At 46.8% G+C, this 14976-nt stretch overlaps 1 protein-coding gene across 8 annotated transcripts in view; it reads right to left on the minus strand.

The window, feature by feature from the left end:
- The window catches only part of Ulk4 (unc-51 like kinase 4), a 330250-nt gene that overhangs the window by 261844 nt on the left and 53430 nt on the right, over positions 1–14976 (minus strand). For all 8 annotated transcript variants that reach the window (XM_063260957.1, XM_013160183.3, XM_063260958.1 and 5 more), the window contains exon 18: positions 3492–3599. In XM_063260957.1, coding sequence (XP_063117027.1) covers positions 3492–3599 — 108 coding nt within the window. The remainder of the gene's footprint in view (positions 1–3491; positions 3600–14976) is intronic.

The raw sequence follows: 14976 nt of genomic DNA on the forward strand, positions 1-14976 counted from the left end.
GCCGCTGGACTTCCAGGCAGGGAGGAGGACAGGGACACCACTGAGCAGAGTGCCCACCACAGCGCCTGTCTGCAGCTCCAGGCCAGCACGCTCTGGCCACCCCTCTCTGAAACGACCATTTCTCCACTGCACCTCTCCTGGTGCCTAGCCTGCTCTCCTCACCACAGCACAGCTCCTGCCCAGCCTGTGCTGCTGCCCTGGGGCCACAGGACGCCCCCTCCATGCCTTGTTCCTAGGCTCAGTACCCACCTGCTCTACCTTCTCCAGTCCCGCCCCCCAACTTGTGTTGATAGAATCCACCCAGGCCCCGCCCCTGCTGGGCCACACCCATCCCGGCCCCTTCCTGGTGACACTGCACAGTAAGCAAACACCAAGCACTACTTGCTGGGTCACCAGCAGCCCGAGCACATCAGTGCCCTTCCTTGGACCTGCAGCCACACTCAGCCCAGCTGACTTTCCTTTCCCTTCCTTTGTGGCTCACCTATTTTCAAAGAGACTGCTCCATAAAACCCTCGCCCCACCAAAAGCTGTTTGCATAATCCAGGGACTCCATCCTTTCCTGGATAGCTCCCATGAGACGAGGTCCAATGTCAGAGCCACCAAACTGGCCCTCTATTAAAGCAGTCCGGTTGTGTCCAGCTAAAGTGCACACCAAGGAAAGGGTGCTATGATCTGCCACAGAAACAAACAGCATGCAGCCTGACAGAAAGCAGATCAGCTGCTACCGAGGATGCTCCCTGAATAAACTCAGAGGTAAAAGACAGGCTCACTATCTTGATTGTGACATGGTTTCCAGGTGCATGCATAACTCAAAATTGGTCAAATCAAAACTTTTCCTTAAAGCCAGGTGTGGTGGCTCACACCTGTAATCCCAGCTCTTGGGAGGCTGAGGCAGCAGGATTGTTGGGAGTTCGAGACCAGCCTGGGCTACAAAGTGAGCTCAAGGCCAACCTGAACTGCATAGGGAGACCCTGTCTCAAAAAAGAAAAAAAAAACCTTTCCTTAGAATGTGCAGTTTCCTGAGCAGAGTAGTGCACATCTATAATCCCAGCACTCTGGGAGTCTGAGGGTGCTCCCTGAGGCAAGTTCAAGTCCAGCCGGGGTAACTGATGGACTTAGCAAAATTCTGTCCCAAAATTTAAAAATTGTTCAAAAGAGCTTCAAATGTAGCTCAGTGCAAAAGCTCTTGGCTCAACCTTACCACTGTAAATAAATAAATGAATGAATAATTTTAAAAGGACTGAGGGTGTAACTCAATGCGAAAGCCCTGGGTTCAACCCCCAGAATTACAAAAATGTGTAGGTTATTTCATATTAATTATGCAATTGGGGCTGGGGATTTAGCTCAGCGGCATAAAGCTCCTGCCTTGCAAGCAGGCAGTCGTGAGTTCGATCCCTGGTACCGATAAAAAGGAAAAAGACAAAAAAAAAAAAAAAAATTATGCAATTAAATGAAGCAAGGGCAAATACAACAAGCAGGACAAAAGCCTGGACTGCACCCCTAGGGCTGAAGAGATGGCAGGCTAAGGCCTGGACTGTCCCAATCAAAGTATCTGGTTTGATTCTGACATTCTTACAATGCATCAGCGATCTGACAAGAACAGAAAGAATTAAGTCCAAAATCAGACAACTGAAAGCAGGGGTGAGGGGGTACTGATGCCAACTTTACTCTGAAGGCCTGCCAAACACGGCAAACTGGAGCCTGACGTCAAAGCCTTGAGGACCACCCACCACAAGGACCAGGCAGACACCAACCGCAGCCCAAAGCCTGGCAAAGGAGAGTGCTCCCCACCATGGTGGGTGAGCTCCCCTGGAGGTGAGCACAGGGAAGGGAGGGGACAGCTGACCATCTCTCGTCCCTGGGAAGAGCAGAGACAGCTCCCATGCCCACATCTCCACCTGCCTGCTTAGCTTAGTAGGGTGCAGCTCCCCAGGGAAAAAAGCAAGCGTCTACTTGCCGCGTAAAAGGAGGCAAAATAAAAACCTGCTCATGTAGACAAAGTTAACTCTGCAAATATAAAAAAGTAATTATAACACTTGCTTTGGGCAGAAGTAAGCAGATGTGGTACAAGAATGGGAAACAGATGTTTCCCTGTATACTCCTCTTTGTACCCTCCTTTCCCAGGCCCATGAATACACTGGCTCTTCAAAACCTCAGTTCATGGGGGCTGGGGATTTAGCTCAGCGGCATAAGCACCTGCCTTGCAAGCAGGCAGTCGTGAGTTCGATCCCTGGTACCGATAAAAACGAAAAAGACAAAAAAAAAAAAAAAAAAAAAACCTCAGTTCACCTAAGAAAAAATTCAACCACAAATAGATACAAAAAGCTTCTTGAGAGAGGAGGAGAAGCTTTCTAAATGGTATGAAATAACAGTAATGCAAAGTATTGTAAAAATATAAATATTTGCCAACACGTTTTGTGGATAGAAGGACTAAATATCATAAAGATATCAATATTTTCCTGATATATAGAGGCACTGCAATGATAAACATTCATTAGAAGCCTCAAAGTCATAAAGATAGCAGTTCTCAAATTTATCTGCACAATCACAGCAGTTTTTTTTTAAAGATAATTTATGGCATTAGAGAGGCTGATTCCAAATTTATCCTGACACTCCAAGGACCAAGCAGGCCCAGACACCGGTACCGATGCTGAGAAAGGATAAGCAGCTGCCTCTGCCCATCGTGATGCCACAGCTAATTACAGCCCCGAGCGATCACAACACTGTTTCAGACAATGGCAGGAACTGCCTTACAGTGACCACTGTCCAGAAAGCTGGTTCAGTGTCAGTCAATACTAAGAACATTCAGAATATGTAACATTTGACCAAGTTTGAGATCTAAATTCCTTATAAATTTAAAACCTATTTGTATCTTTTTTAAAACCCTTAGAGTATCACACGATATGATAGGCCTAAAATTCATCATTATCTATTCAGTCATATCCTTGATGCATTCATGATGGGACCAGGGTTTGTATGTCTCAATGCCAGGTGGCTCCGAACAAATGGCACAAGCAAAGGGTGACAGCCTGTACCACCCAAGGGGACCATTCCATGCCCCTAATGGATCTACCACCAGGGGGTCAAACAGCAAGGACACATTACAAGTGTTCCCTGTTTTACTCAATAGCACTTGCAACCATGACTTTAGATATAACAAATCAAATCCTACCATCGCAAATCCCACAGCTACTTTGTGTATTTGCACAAAGTAGCATTTTATTTAAAAAGCATCGGTACATTTATGCTAGGGGCCCCATTGGCCTCCTCTCCCCTGAAGGAGTCAGGACTTAAGGGAAGACAGCCTGGAGGGAAGGAAGGAGACAGACGAGATGAGACAGGAGAAGACAGACCCCAGAAACCCTCTTCCTTGAGGCGGAACCCTTCCTGTGCTCCTGGGGCGCTAAGAGAGGCCAAAACAAAAGCTGCTGCGCCCACACTGACAGGGACTGCAGGGTGTGTCCTGACATGTCAGCAATGAGCAGTCTCACCTGGGTGGCCACGAGGTAGAGCAGCTCCCCAAGGGCTGGCAAAAGGCACTGTTTCAATTTGCTGTTCCTGAAGTTCTCCCTGATTAACTCGGTTAACACAGTAATTGCCTAGAAGGGGAAAAAGATACATCATTTCATGTGTTTCTCTCAGTTCTTACCTCTGTGTTAAAAGCAAAACTAAATTTCATCTTGCATTTTTAAGAACTGGTTTCCAAATTATTTTCAAAGCACGGCCTTTAACCTGGAAGAAAAACACTGTAGCTCTCCTAGACAAAGGTTAAGGCACATATGCAGTGAAGCGAATTCACAAAATACTTTTCAGGTTTCAAAGCCCTGCCTGTCTTACCAGTCCCCAGGCTGCTGTCACAGTCTCTAAAGAAGAAAAAGAGGCTGAGAAGGTCCTGGCTCAGCCCAGCCAGGGTCACCTAGACCCTGACAACAGTTCAGGGTGCCTCCACGTTGAAATCCAGCAGCGGATTTCCCAGGAGTGCGCTAAGAAAATCACACGCACACTGAGTTCAGATCCACAGATGTGAATACCAGTTAATCAAGCCGTGAAGCAGGACAGAATGGTTCAAGGAGACACTGCAGCAATGGGTGCACCGCAGTGCGGTAGCCTCTCCCCAGAGAGGGCGGGCAGGGTGCAGGCCACAGACAGGACTATGCCTGCCTGCAGGACAGCAGGAGCAACTGGCAGAGCGGCTCCTCTCCAGGAGGGAGCCCGGTGTCTGATTCAGAGCCTGGTTTCTTTGTATTGGAGGCACAGAGGCCTGGACCCAAGGCTTCACTGAGCTATACACCCAGCCTTACAATTTTTCACTAAGTTGTCCAGACTGGGCTCGAACTTGTGATCCTCCTGCCTCAGCCTGCCATGCACCTCACAAACTTCTTATACTTAGAAATCTCAATTTTTTTCACATAAAGAATTTCTGTAATTTAAAAAGGTTGACTGTTGCTAAACCCACAGACATTTACATTTCTGAGCTTTGTGAATGAAGTTGTTTGCATTGAGAAAACTTCTGAAACAAACACAAGCTCCAGGACACACAGTCTCGGGTCCCATTCTGTAAAGAGAAGCACGGATGAGCTGGAGATGAACGTGGGGTGGTGCGAAGTAGTCACATGGGAGTTTTAAACCGCTTACAGAATTGTACCTCATATGCCATAAACTGTGTATATCGTAAAAGTATAACCGCAGGTCTCGGCAGCACATATCTGCCTGTGAAACCGTCACTATCATAGGAGTGCCGACATCCATGTGTTCCTCAAGGTCCCTTTTAATTCCTCTGTCCACTTCTCACCAGCCATCAGCTGTGATTTCTATGATCAGGTTGCTGTTGTAATCTGGGTTAGTAAGGGAACAGATTTAATACAGGACACAAAATTTATAGAATTATTTACAGGATGAAGGGTTATAATTTATAGGATTGTTTTATAATATTCACCCAGAGTCAAATACAAAAGAATGCTGGAGATCTGACCACATACAAGGGATCCAAAGAATCTGGATCCCACAGCAATGTTCTCCACGGATCCAGCTGAAGACCTAGAGCCCACAGCAATGTCTCATGCAAGTCTGTTTCCATGAATCTGTACTGCGAAGGCCCAAAGGTCAGTGGTGGAAGCCAGAAAGTCTACACCAGCGAGTTGCAGGATCTGTGTGAGCAGCTGAGGGATTTTTCCTGGACCCAGGAAGCGATGCTCAAGGTAAGGACCGAGATCCCCTGAAGAGAACTGTAGCCACCCTCAGTGACAGTGAGGACCCGAGCTCCACTGACAATGAGAATAGCTGAGATCATATCAGGAAAGAAGCATGACAAGCTTCTCCAGGAGAATCAACAGCACCATCTTCCCCTCCAGTTCTGCATTTGTGCTGTTGGCAATGATCCTCATGTGGGCCTCCACCACGAGCACCTTGCTGACTCAGTCCAGCAGGGTGTCACAAGATGCCCGTTGGTTAACCCACCACGGTCGAGTTCTACAGGTTCACGCACACAGGCACAGCACCGTCTTCATCCTTGTCTGGCTTTTTTCACCCAATGCAAAGCAGGGGTGCACCCTGTTGTGGCACTGGCAAGAGGATCGCAGTGGAGCTGTAACCACTCCCTTCTCACCCTTGTCCATGTCAGTACTGTGGCGGTAACACTGCACTGCAGGTCCCCAAGGTGCCCCCGCTGGGGGAAACAGGACAGAGCTCACCTAGGAGCACCCTGAATAATTCTGGCAACTGCATGTGAAGCTACAATCACCTCAAAATTAAAAGCTTAACTCAAAGAAAAATCAACCTCATACTAAATTCAAAACCCAGACCTGGCTTTCTGCTTCAGTTAGTTGCAAGGAATTATAGCATTTTTTTTTTAATTTTTAAATCCACTGGTATTGTCTGTCAGTGAGCATCACTGGAAATTTGAAATATATTAATGCTGCAGGCCATAAAGTGATAAACCTGTCTGGACTGCCTCCAGCATTACAGAAACTGCACTGGGGCTCAGTGTCTTGCAAACAGACACACAGCACGTAACTAATCCCACAATGCTATGGAATTTTACCTCTAATGGTAGTAACTTCAGGTCGCATTAAATAGGACCCAAGGATAGCTAGACTCTCTGAAGTACTATTTGTGTAGAACTTTCATTTATCCTTAAAATTTAAAGAAGCATTATTAAGGAAAGCTAAGAATAATAAGCAAATATAATACGCAGATGGAGATGGCTAACATCAGGGAGAAACCTGCTTGCTGACGCAAGTACACCGGCATTTGAAATGAAATACTAAACAGTGTAAGGCAAAGAGGTTTAGTTCTTCAAACTCATCAACCCATGTAATGTAGGAATCTCATTGTTGGGCATGTTTTCCTGTCATCTCTAAATATCCTATTGGTCTTCAAACCTTGCAATTGAAAGATAAAAATGGGATAGTTATTCAGATATTGAGGTACTATCCTGTGTTTTCTAAAAACCCTAAGTTAGCCAAAACAAGGTGATTTGGGAAGTCTTTTGCTATCCCACTCTGGTCCTGTCAACCTAATGGGACTAATGTTTTGCAACCACAGGCACAATTGGGTGGCTGAACACCAGGAACAGTACTTTAAGGCTGGGTTGCCATCTCCTAAGACTGCTCTGAAAACAAAACCCACTTTATCCTAAATATGAGCAGGCAGCAACAGGACTCTGACTGTATCTGCAGTCACCTGACTGGTAGCTAAGGGTCAGGTCTTCTTCAGTCCTGTACCCTGGACTGGGCCTCCCAAGTCACAGGACACACAGCTGGTGAATCAGGAGACCGCCACAGCTACAAGCTCTGCGGTTACAAAGGTCCTGTTCTGTACCTGTGCAGAAATAACTCACTCGCTCTTGAGCCTCACAAGGTACATATTAAACACTCATGTCAATGGGCACACAGTTCACAGCTACAAATCAACACTGAACTAAGCCACAGGCCTGTGAAGTCCAGACACTTCCCACGATGGCCAGTGTGTTAGTCAGGCAAAGGATAGTTTTCTGTAGTTGTGAATTTGTGTATGTGTGTGTGTTTTCAGTACAAAGGACTGAGTCCATGCCTTTGCTACCTTCCCAGCCCTTTTCTTTCTTTCTCCCTCCCACCCCACAAGGTCTAAGTCACTAACTTGCCCAGCCTGAACCTGAACTTAGGATTCCCAGAACTTGACTCAGATTCCCAGATTACTAGGGTACGGTTATGCACCACTATGCCTGGGTCAAAGGAGAGGCTTTAAACTTTCTGACCTACTGCTGGTGGAAGATACAGCAGTAGTGAGATTATACCAACAACCTAGGATTTTAAATCATATACTGCCTAGTATTATTCCTGAACCCCTGAAATAGGGAGGGTCCCACAATTTCAAATGAAGAGGGAATCCCAGGTGCTTTTCCAGGCTTTTTCTTTCTTACAACCTGACTTTCTTTGTTCTAAACACAGTTATGGCACATAAATAACAGTGTAAACCATGTAGCTGCCCCATTTTTTCATCTGAGTTCTACTTTACTCATATTAAATTGTGGATTCCTTTGGTTCCTGCATACCTGATTAAACCTTGGCTAGTAAAACCACATCTGCAGGCCATCATTTTCACCAGTGCTGGTCAGAGAGGACAACAGCCTGGGCAGACAAGGAGAGTCAGTGACGCAGGGGCAGAAAGACGACAGAATGTCTGAAGAGATTAAATTCTGCTCCGTATTTAGTAACTCTGAAATTGGCCTTGCAAGTGTGTCCCTAAGATGCTCTTTGATGCCATCTGGATATCAAAGCTTCCACATAACCGCTCACTCTCCACCTGCTAACTGAGCAAGCATACACGGCTCTGAGCTATAAATTCCACCCAACCCTGAGATCAGATGAGCAGCAAGGCCGACTGGCTCGTCACTTCCTCATTGAGCCTCAAACGTGCACAATGTCACTGGCAGAGTCCTTCTCTCAAAACTACAGTCAGAAAAAGCAAATAAAATACATAAGTAGATTGTCACAGTCTTTAAACTAATTTTAAAAGCTTAGACATACCAGACACACTATCAATTTTTACTTCTTTACAAATTAGATGTCAACAAATACAACTGCAGACAAAAATTTTGTCATTTCTCGGTCACCAGCCACCCAGGCCCTCTCCCTAACACCACTCAATAGCCTGCTGGGTGCATGAGGACTTCAGTACCCTGCAGGTCCCATCACTGGGCACAGCACTTGATGCTCACAGCTTAAATAAGGAGAAGTTTAATTTAGCTCAGTGTTTTGGGGAATTCAGTCCATAGGGGGCTGGCTCCAAGGAAGACACATCATGGTAGAAGGGTGTGGCAGAGCAGAGCTGCTTAGCTCCTGGCAGCTGGAAGCAGAGCGGGGAGCAGTGCCAGAGAGGAAAAGGAGAGGGACTCTACACCCAGAGTCCCACCTCCAAGATACACCCTGGACTCTGTAGGTGTTTCCTATTCCAAGGAAGCTGACCTACCAGGTTAATAGTCACAATCCACCCTCGTCAACCTTACACCCAAACACCTCTCCCTGAACCACACTTAAAATCTCCAAATAAGGACAGTAGCCAAGTCCAGAACTCTGCCTATCATAATACAACTGTCTGGAAAAATGTAAACACAATAATCCCTTCTCCAAAGTCTCAATCGTTCCCTCATTTTTCAAAGTCCAAGTCCCTTCTAAGACTTAAGACAAACTCTTACCTGTGAACCTCTGAAAAAGATGAGTTACATAATCCCAAGGTACACAGATAAACATCACATTCCAAAAGGAAGAAACAAGGGGATAAAAAAAAAAAAAAAAGAATTGAACCAAAGCAAGATTAATATAATACCACCAAGGGACACATTAGGTTCACTCTCGGTCCAGCATCTAGGGCACATGACCATGCGAGTTCCAGGGGGCTTAGCCAGCCCCACAGCTCCAGGTTGCTGGCTGGAGCCCATGAGGCCCCTCTCTTGGGCTGGCTCTACTCACAGTTGAAGCTTTCTGTGGCAGACAGTCCACATCCTTGGCTTCTACAGCTTCCTGGAGTCCCCACCTCTCCTCTGACTTCAGCCCCATAGCTTCATGCACTGCCCTCTCCTTGTCTGGTGTCCCAGGTCTTACTTTGAAACGGGGTAGAAACCTGCTTGATCCCACAACTCTTGCATTCTGCATGTCAGTAAAACCAGTATCATGCAAACACCACCAAAGTCTGCTATCTGCAGGAGGTCTCCGTGGATCATGGCAACAGGGGCCTCTGAATGCCTGGGTGGTTAAGAACAATTAAATGAATCCTGGGGAAGCAATTCCCTAGGAGGCCTTACTTAAGCAGGAGTCACAGGGATACTCTTCTCAAATGAAAGGTTGACCCTAGAGTGGGCGCTGGATGGGGTCTTGCTGATTCCTGAGGCTTTCTCAAAGCATCTCTCTTCTTGTCTTTATACAAAGTATTTGGTTTCTTTTTAATGGTGATAATCTCTTGGCCATACCTCTGCCCCAACTTTATACAGTTCCTTCTCAGCCAAAATTTAAGTTTTCACATTTTTTACTTCTCTACAGCTTGCTATAAATCTGCCTAAAGCAGCCAGCAGTACCCATGCCACCATCTGAATGTTGGGCTGTCTTAATATGTCCTCTTCCACTGTCCATTTCCTCTTCCAGTTGTCCAGGACCACATGGACAACTCTCATTGAATAAAGAGTAATTATATCTATTTTGGTTAAACCTGGGCCTATCTCCATGTACTGACATGCACAGAGCTGACTAGGCTATTTCTTTATCCCTTCACTTGGCTTTAAGCAATATAAATAGGGTCAGCTGAGGTGCTGATGCATAATCTTTGAAGCCAGATGACAGTCACTGTTTCCTCGCCTGCCCTGTAACTCCCTAAAAACATGGTCGAGAAAAGAGAGATGAAGAGCCGTGCACCACAGCAGCTGTGGGAGGAGCCTTGAGATAATAGGCTATGACTTCCCAGCAGAAAAATTTAAAATTTACATATTAGAAATGAAGCACTGGCCTCAGGCCCCAAAACATTAGATATGACCTCAATTGTGTTACGCAGGTTGGTCTTTCTGCGTATCCTTGTCTCTGCATATAGCACAGGTGTTTTCAGGCCTCCTAGCTAGCCCAGCTCACAGTACTCAAGTATTCCCACCATTCTCATAGTCACTCATCCTCAAGTCACCCTCTTCTTCATGAATTAATAAAATCCATGTTTTTGCCTTTTATTCTGATGAACCTTCATCCTGGCTGGACTCTGAACCCTTTGGATCCCCATAACTACGTCTTAGTGTCTTTATTTTCACTGTGGGTTGCACAGGAAGCATTAGATTGGAATTAACTTATTGAAATCCCAATGTCTCCATGGGGTTACAAATATAAACCTCCCAGACTGAGACGAGGACCAAGAAGGGCCTCTACAGTCCACCTCCTGAAGTCCACTGAAGTGTAAACATGGGCATGGGCAAAATGTAGAAAACGTTTCTGTCACACACAGAGCCTCTAATGCAACTGTCACTGGAATCCTTGTCCCCAGTTGGTCTTTTCTGAGCCTGGTGTTTACTGTCCACATCCCTGTCAGTACCCTGGCCGAGAATCTGCCAGAATCACCTCTCGGGTGCTCTTTCCAGCACTGATTGGCATCTTCCACACTCTTTCCATAAACCAGCTCTACAGGTCTCTAACCCACATGACCAAGTAGTCATAGCAATGATACAACTTCTCTGGTATAAAATTCCTGTGTTGCTGGACACAACATCTGAAATCGTAACTGAGAAGCAGCTTAACTTAGCTCAGATTCAGGGAATTTGGCCCATGCTTAGCTGACTCCAAGGCAAAAACACAGCAGCAAGCTGTGGAGAAGAAAGTTGCTTAGTTCATGATGGTCAGGAATCAGAGCAGGGAAACGGTGTTGGACAGGAATGGAAAAGGACCATGTTTAGGACCCAAGGACAGCCACATCTCCATGGCTCACCCAGACGGAGCCAGGAATCTGCTCAGCTTTCTCAATCCAGTGATGGGACAGGTCTGGTTAACAGTCACACAGGGTACTGTCTTTCATGCACTGGGCCTAGGCTGTAGGATACCAAACCAGGTATTCTGCCTTTCAAGTTTAAAGCTGAAGACCACGCAACCATTTTCTTGTATCCCCAAGCAAGATTTCAAGAGAATCAAGGGTCAGAGACCCACCCTATGGAGTTGCCAGGTTCTGGTTGTTCTAAAACTTCTCTTATGAGTTTTTGACCCTGTTCATTTCTTTCTAATAAATAACCATTCTGCCTAAATTAGGTGCAGTCAACCTACAAAAGCAGAAAATAGTACTAGTTCTATCTACCTCTCCCTTCCTCTTCCTAGACACAGGAATATTTCCCAGGTCCCTTAGAGCTAGACGGGACCTGTGACCAGTTCTAGAGTGGAAATGGTGTATGTGTACCTATGAGCAATTCTCCGTGCTGTCCTCACCTGCCCCTAGAAATCCTGCTGGCACTATGCCAGAGGGCAATGTCATATAACATGAAAGCAGCTGGCTGAAGTTGGCTGCCCTTGAGAACCACCTAAGCCTGCAGGGAGGAAACAAAACACAAGCTTATCCTGATTAAGACAGAACACATTTAAGTCCAGATCAGTCCAGCCATACAGAATGACAGAGTCCTACTAGTGTAAAAGAATCGCTAACAAAATGACCTGTGAACTATTGCATCCATACCTTGCAGTAAAAGAAGAGCTATACACAGCGAAGACCTGCCATCAACATTTATGGCTCATACAAGGGCTGCAAAGCTCCAACCACTAGGAAAGTACTGCAGAAGGGCTCTGGGAGGTTAAGGTAGGAGGGTCGGAAGTTAAAGCCCAGTACACACAATTTAGTGAGACCTTGTCTCAGAATTAAAAAGCCCAGGTATGTATACCAGTGCAAAGGCCCTGGGTTCAATCCCCAATACTGCAATAAACCGGAGGGAGAGAGGCAGGAAGGAAGGGAGGAGTAAAGCGTGAAAAGTACATACTCTAGAAAAGGCAAAAGCACAATGGCCAGGGCTTTTGGCAGAGAGGCAGATTACAGGTCAAGCACAGAGTATTTCTAGGATAGGAAAAACACTCTGTATGATAGGATAATAGTGATGGGTACACACTATCATACATTTTCCAAAAAACCACAGAATTTATGACTTAGCTCATTTAATCTACTATAATAGAATACCACAGAATGGGTAATTTATAAAAACACACACTTATTTCTTATCCTTCTGGAGGCTAGACAGTCCAAGATGGGCTAGACAGTCCACTGTCTCATGGTGGAAGATGGAAGGGCAAGCGCCAGGAGCAGGAGGAAGGGGGAAAGGGAAGGAGAAACAGAGAAGGCACCTCATTTAGAACAAACTAATGAGAAAGCTGTTACGACGCAGTAGGCCTCACCTCCCAAAAGAGGCACTGGGGGGAAGTTTCCAGCACACCGATTTGGGGGTACATGCAAACCCTACCAATGGACACAGCAAGAGTGAACTGTGATGCCCACTGCGAACTCAGGGTGGCGCTCACGAGTCAATGAAGCACTCTGGCTCTGTAATGATCTGGATTTGGGGCACAGCGTTTGGGAATGGAGGTGGCTATGCACAAGGGAGGCCTCTCTGCTCTCATCTCTCAACTTCACCACGAATCTAAAACTGCTCTTTTTAAAAAGCCTTCATTAAAAAATTATAGTGATCTTGTCATGAAACTAAGTTAAAAATCTGAATATCAAATTACAGTCAACTTTCAAAACCAGGTTTCTCATTAAATTTCCTTTATCCATTTCTGTTCTAGTATATGGCAGGCAAGATATTTTGAATATTCTCTCATTGAAAATAATTAAAACTGGTAGATAAAATGTCTTTATAAAAGTATTCTATAGCTGCAGTAGCAAAAAAATTAGGAAATTCCCAAGATTAAAAAGAGGAAACACACAGAAGATAGAAACCCAGGAAGATAAGTAAACATTCAAGGTATTCTACCCGCTAGGGACAAGTGTGGAATCCCGATGACCTTGAAATGACCTTCTGAAATGGAGCAAGAGGTGAACCCCAGGGCCTGCCCATGGTGTGGTGTCCCACAGCTCTTTCACACTAAACCGGAACCCCAAGGGTGGAAGAACAAGAATGAACCTGTCTGCAAGAGGCACAGCAGGGAGGTGGGAATGAAGCCCAGGGACAAAATCACCCCCTACCCACACACCCAAAAATCAACCTGGGCCTCCAGGGCAGCTCTACAGTTCACACTCACAATAGCTGTGCGGGAGACCAGGTGTCCAGCACTGGGACCTTCCAGGCTGACGACTGAAGCTGGCCCTGGTAATGAGGTCCAGATGCCAACCTCCCCTTGGGTGCTCCTGAGCAGTGTGCATCAGCATCCCCGAGGAATCTGCAGGACCCAGATCACCAGGGGTGCCTGCGCAGTCGCCCTCCTGGAGACAAGGTGAGGCCTGAGAATGGTACTTTCCTCAAGCTGCCCAGGGACGCCAATGCTGCTTGCTAAGAGCCATACTTTGAGGATTCCTATCGAGGTACTCAGCTTTGGCACTCGAGACCAACACCTTCCAAGACTGCATGCCCCTGCACCCACCTTCCGAGACCCTGGAATCACTGATCTTGGGTACAGAGTCCCCACAACTTTCCTCTGCCACCAAAGTCACAGCCACAGTCACAGAATCTGAAAGCTCAGGCAGCCAAAGATGCTCAGTGTAAAGCTGCCCAGCCACTGCTAAAACACCCCTCCAGGTGGCCTGGAAGACATGCCTCACAAGGCCCCTGCCCCAGCACTCTTCATGGGCGAGGAGGTGGTTGTTCTCGAGAGGCCCAAGGTGACAACGGGAAATGCCAACAGTATAATTGGATTCCCTGATCAGATGAGAGTCATTGCTGGGCACCAGTAAAGGGCAGTGGCAGCGCCTGTCTGCAGAGATGAGGTAAACACACTGTGCCACAGATACCTCAGAGTCTCAGGCACTGGTAGAGGGAGCATCACACACCAGCACACTGACACTGGACATTCTGTGAAAAAGTTCCTCAGTTCATTGAGTAGAAACCTAACTCAAGCCCCATGGCCACGATTCACAGCCTCCACCCAGATCCTGGGCCACAAAGCCAGAGAGCTCAGCGAGGGCCGAAGTGCCTTTGCCGGAGACCTCTACAAAGCTGTCCCAGTTTCCTCAGAGTTGCTAGCATTAACACGGGGTGAAAAAGAGAAAACAGGCCCTCTGAAGCTTGAGATACTGGCTCTGAACCTGGACTCTCTCTGGACACCTAAAATGCTACCATCACAGAAGAGACTAGAAGCTGATTCAAGCTCACGAACTGCAAGCAGTGTAACCCAAAGCCACCCCGCATTGGCAGGTTATTTCCCACACATTCAGCAACAGGCAGACCTCTGCCCCTGGGGCCCAAAGCAGTGGGCTGAAGAGCGAGCGTCTGGCAGGGAAGGATGGGGTGAAGATCACCCACGAAGTGACGAGAACAGAGCAAACCCAGCAAGGCCTGAGAGTGCAGGGATGGTGATCCCCACTGCATCGGGCTTACCCTGCCTCTGGGGTCAGGGCAGGGCCACATACAGTCACGGAGGAGGACGAAGAATGCTGCAGGCTTCATTCATTCATGACGCCAGCCTGGGCTGCAGTTTAAAGCCAGGCGTCTTCAGCGAAGCAAAAGAATACAGGCCAGGCACATTTCCTCTTCCACCGCAACCAGAAGATAAAATCAGGAGCAGTTCCTATTGGCTAAGTGGCCCCTCTGCCAAGTCTCTTGCTGCATCATAACATGGTCCACATGGTTTCTGACCGTCTTGATGGCACTCACACATGGAACTGTCCCATTACATCGATGGCATTATGCTAAGTTGACTGAGGAACAGAATCCTACATTGCACACCAGAGGAGAGACACCCTTAAAAGTTCCCACACCCAGTCCACACATCAACAATGCCCCAGGACCCAGCAGGCTAGGGCACCAGAGGTCACATCTTGTCAGGTAAGAGACAGGATGCTGCCCAC

Source organism: Cavia porcellus, unplaced genomic scaffold, assembly GCF_034190915.1.
Source record: "Cavia porcellus strain 051 isolate PalLab524CR breed Dunkin Hartley unplaced genomic scaffold, mCavPor4.1 scaffold_14, whole genome shotgun sequence".
Lineage (NCBI taxonomy): Eukaryota > Metazoa > Chordata > Mammalia > Rodentia > Caviidae > Cavia > Cavia porcellus.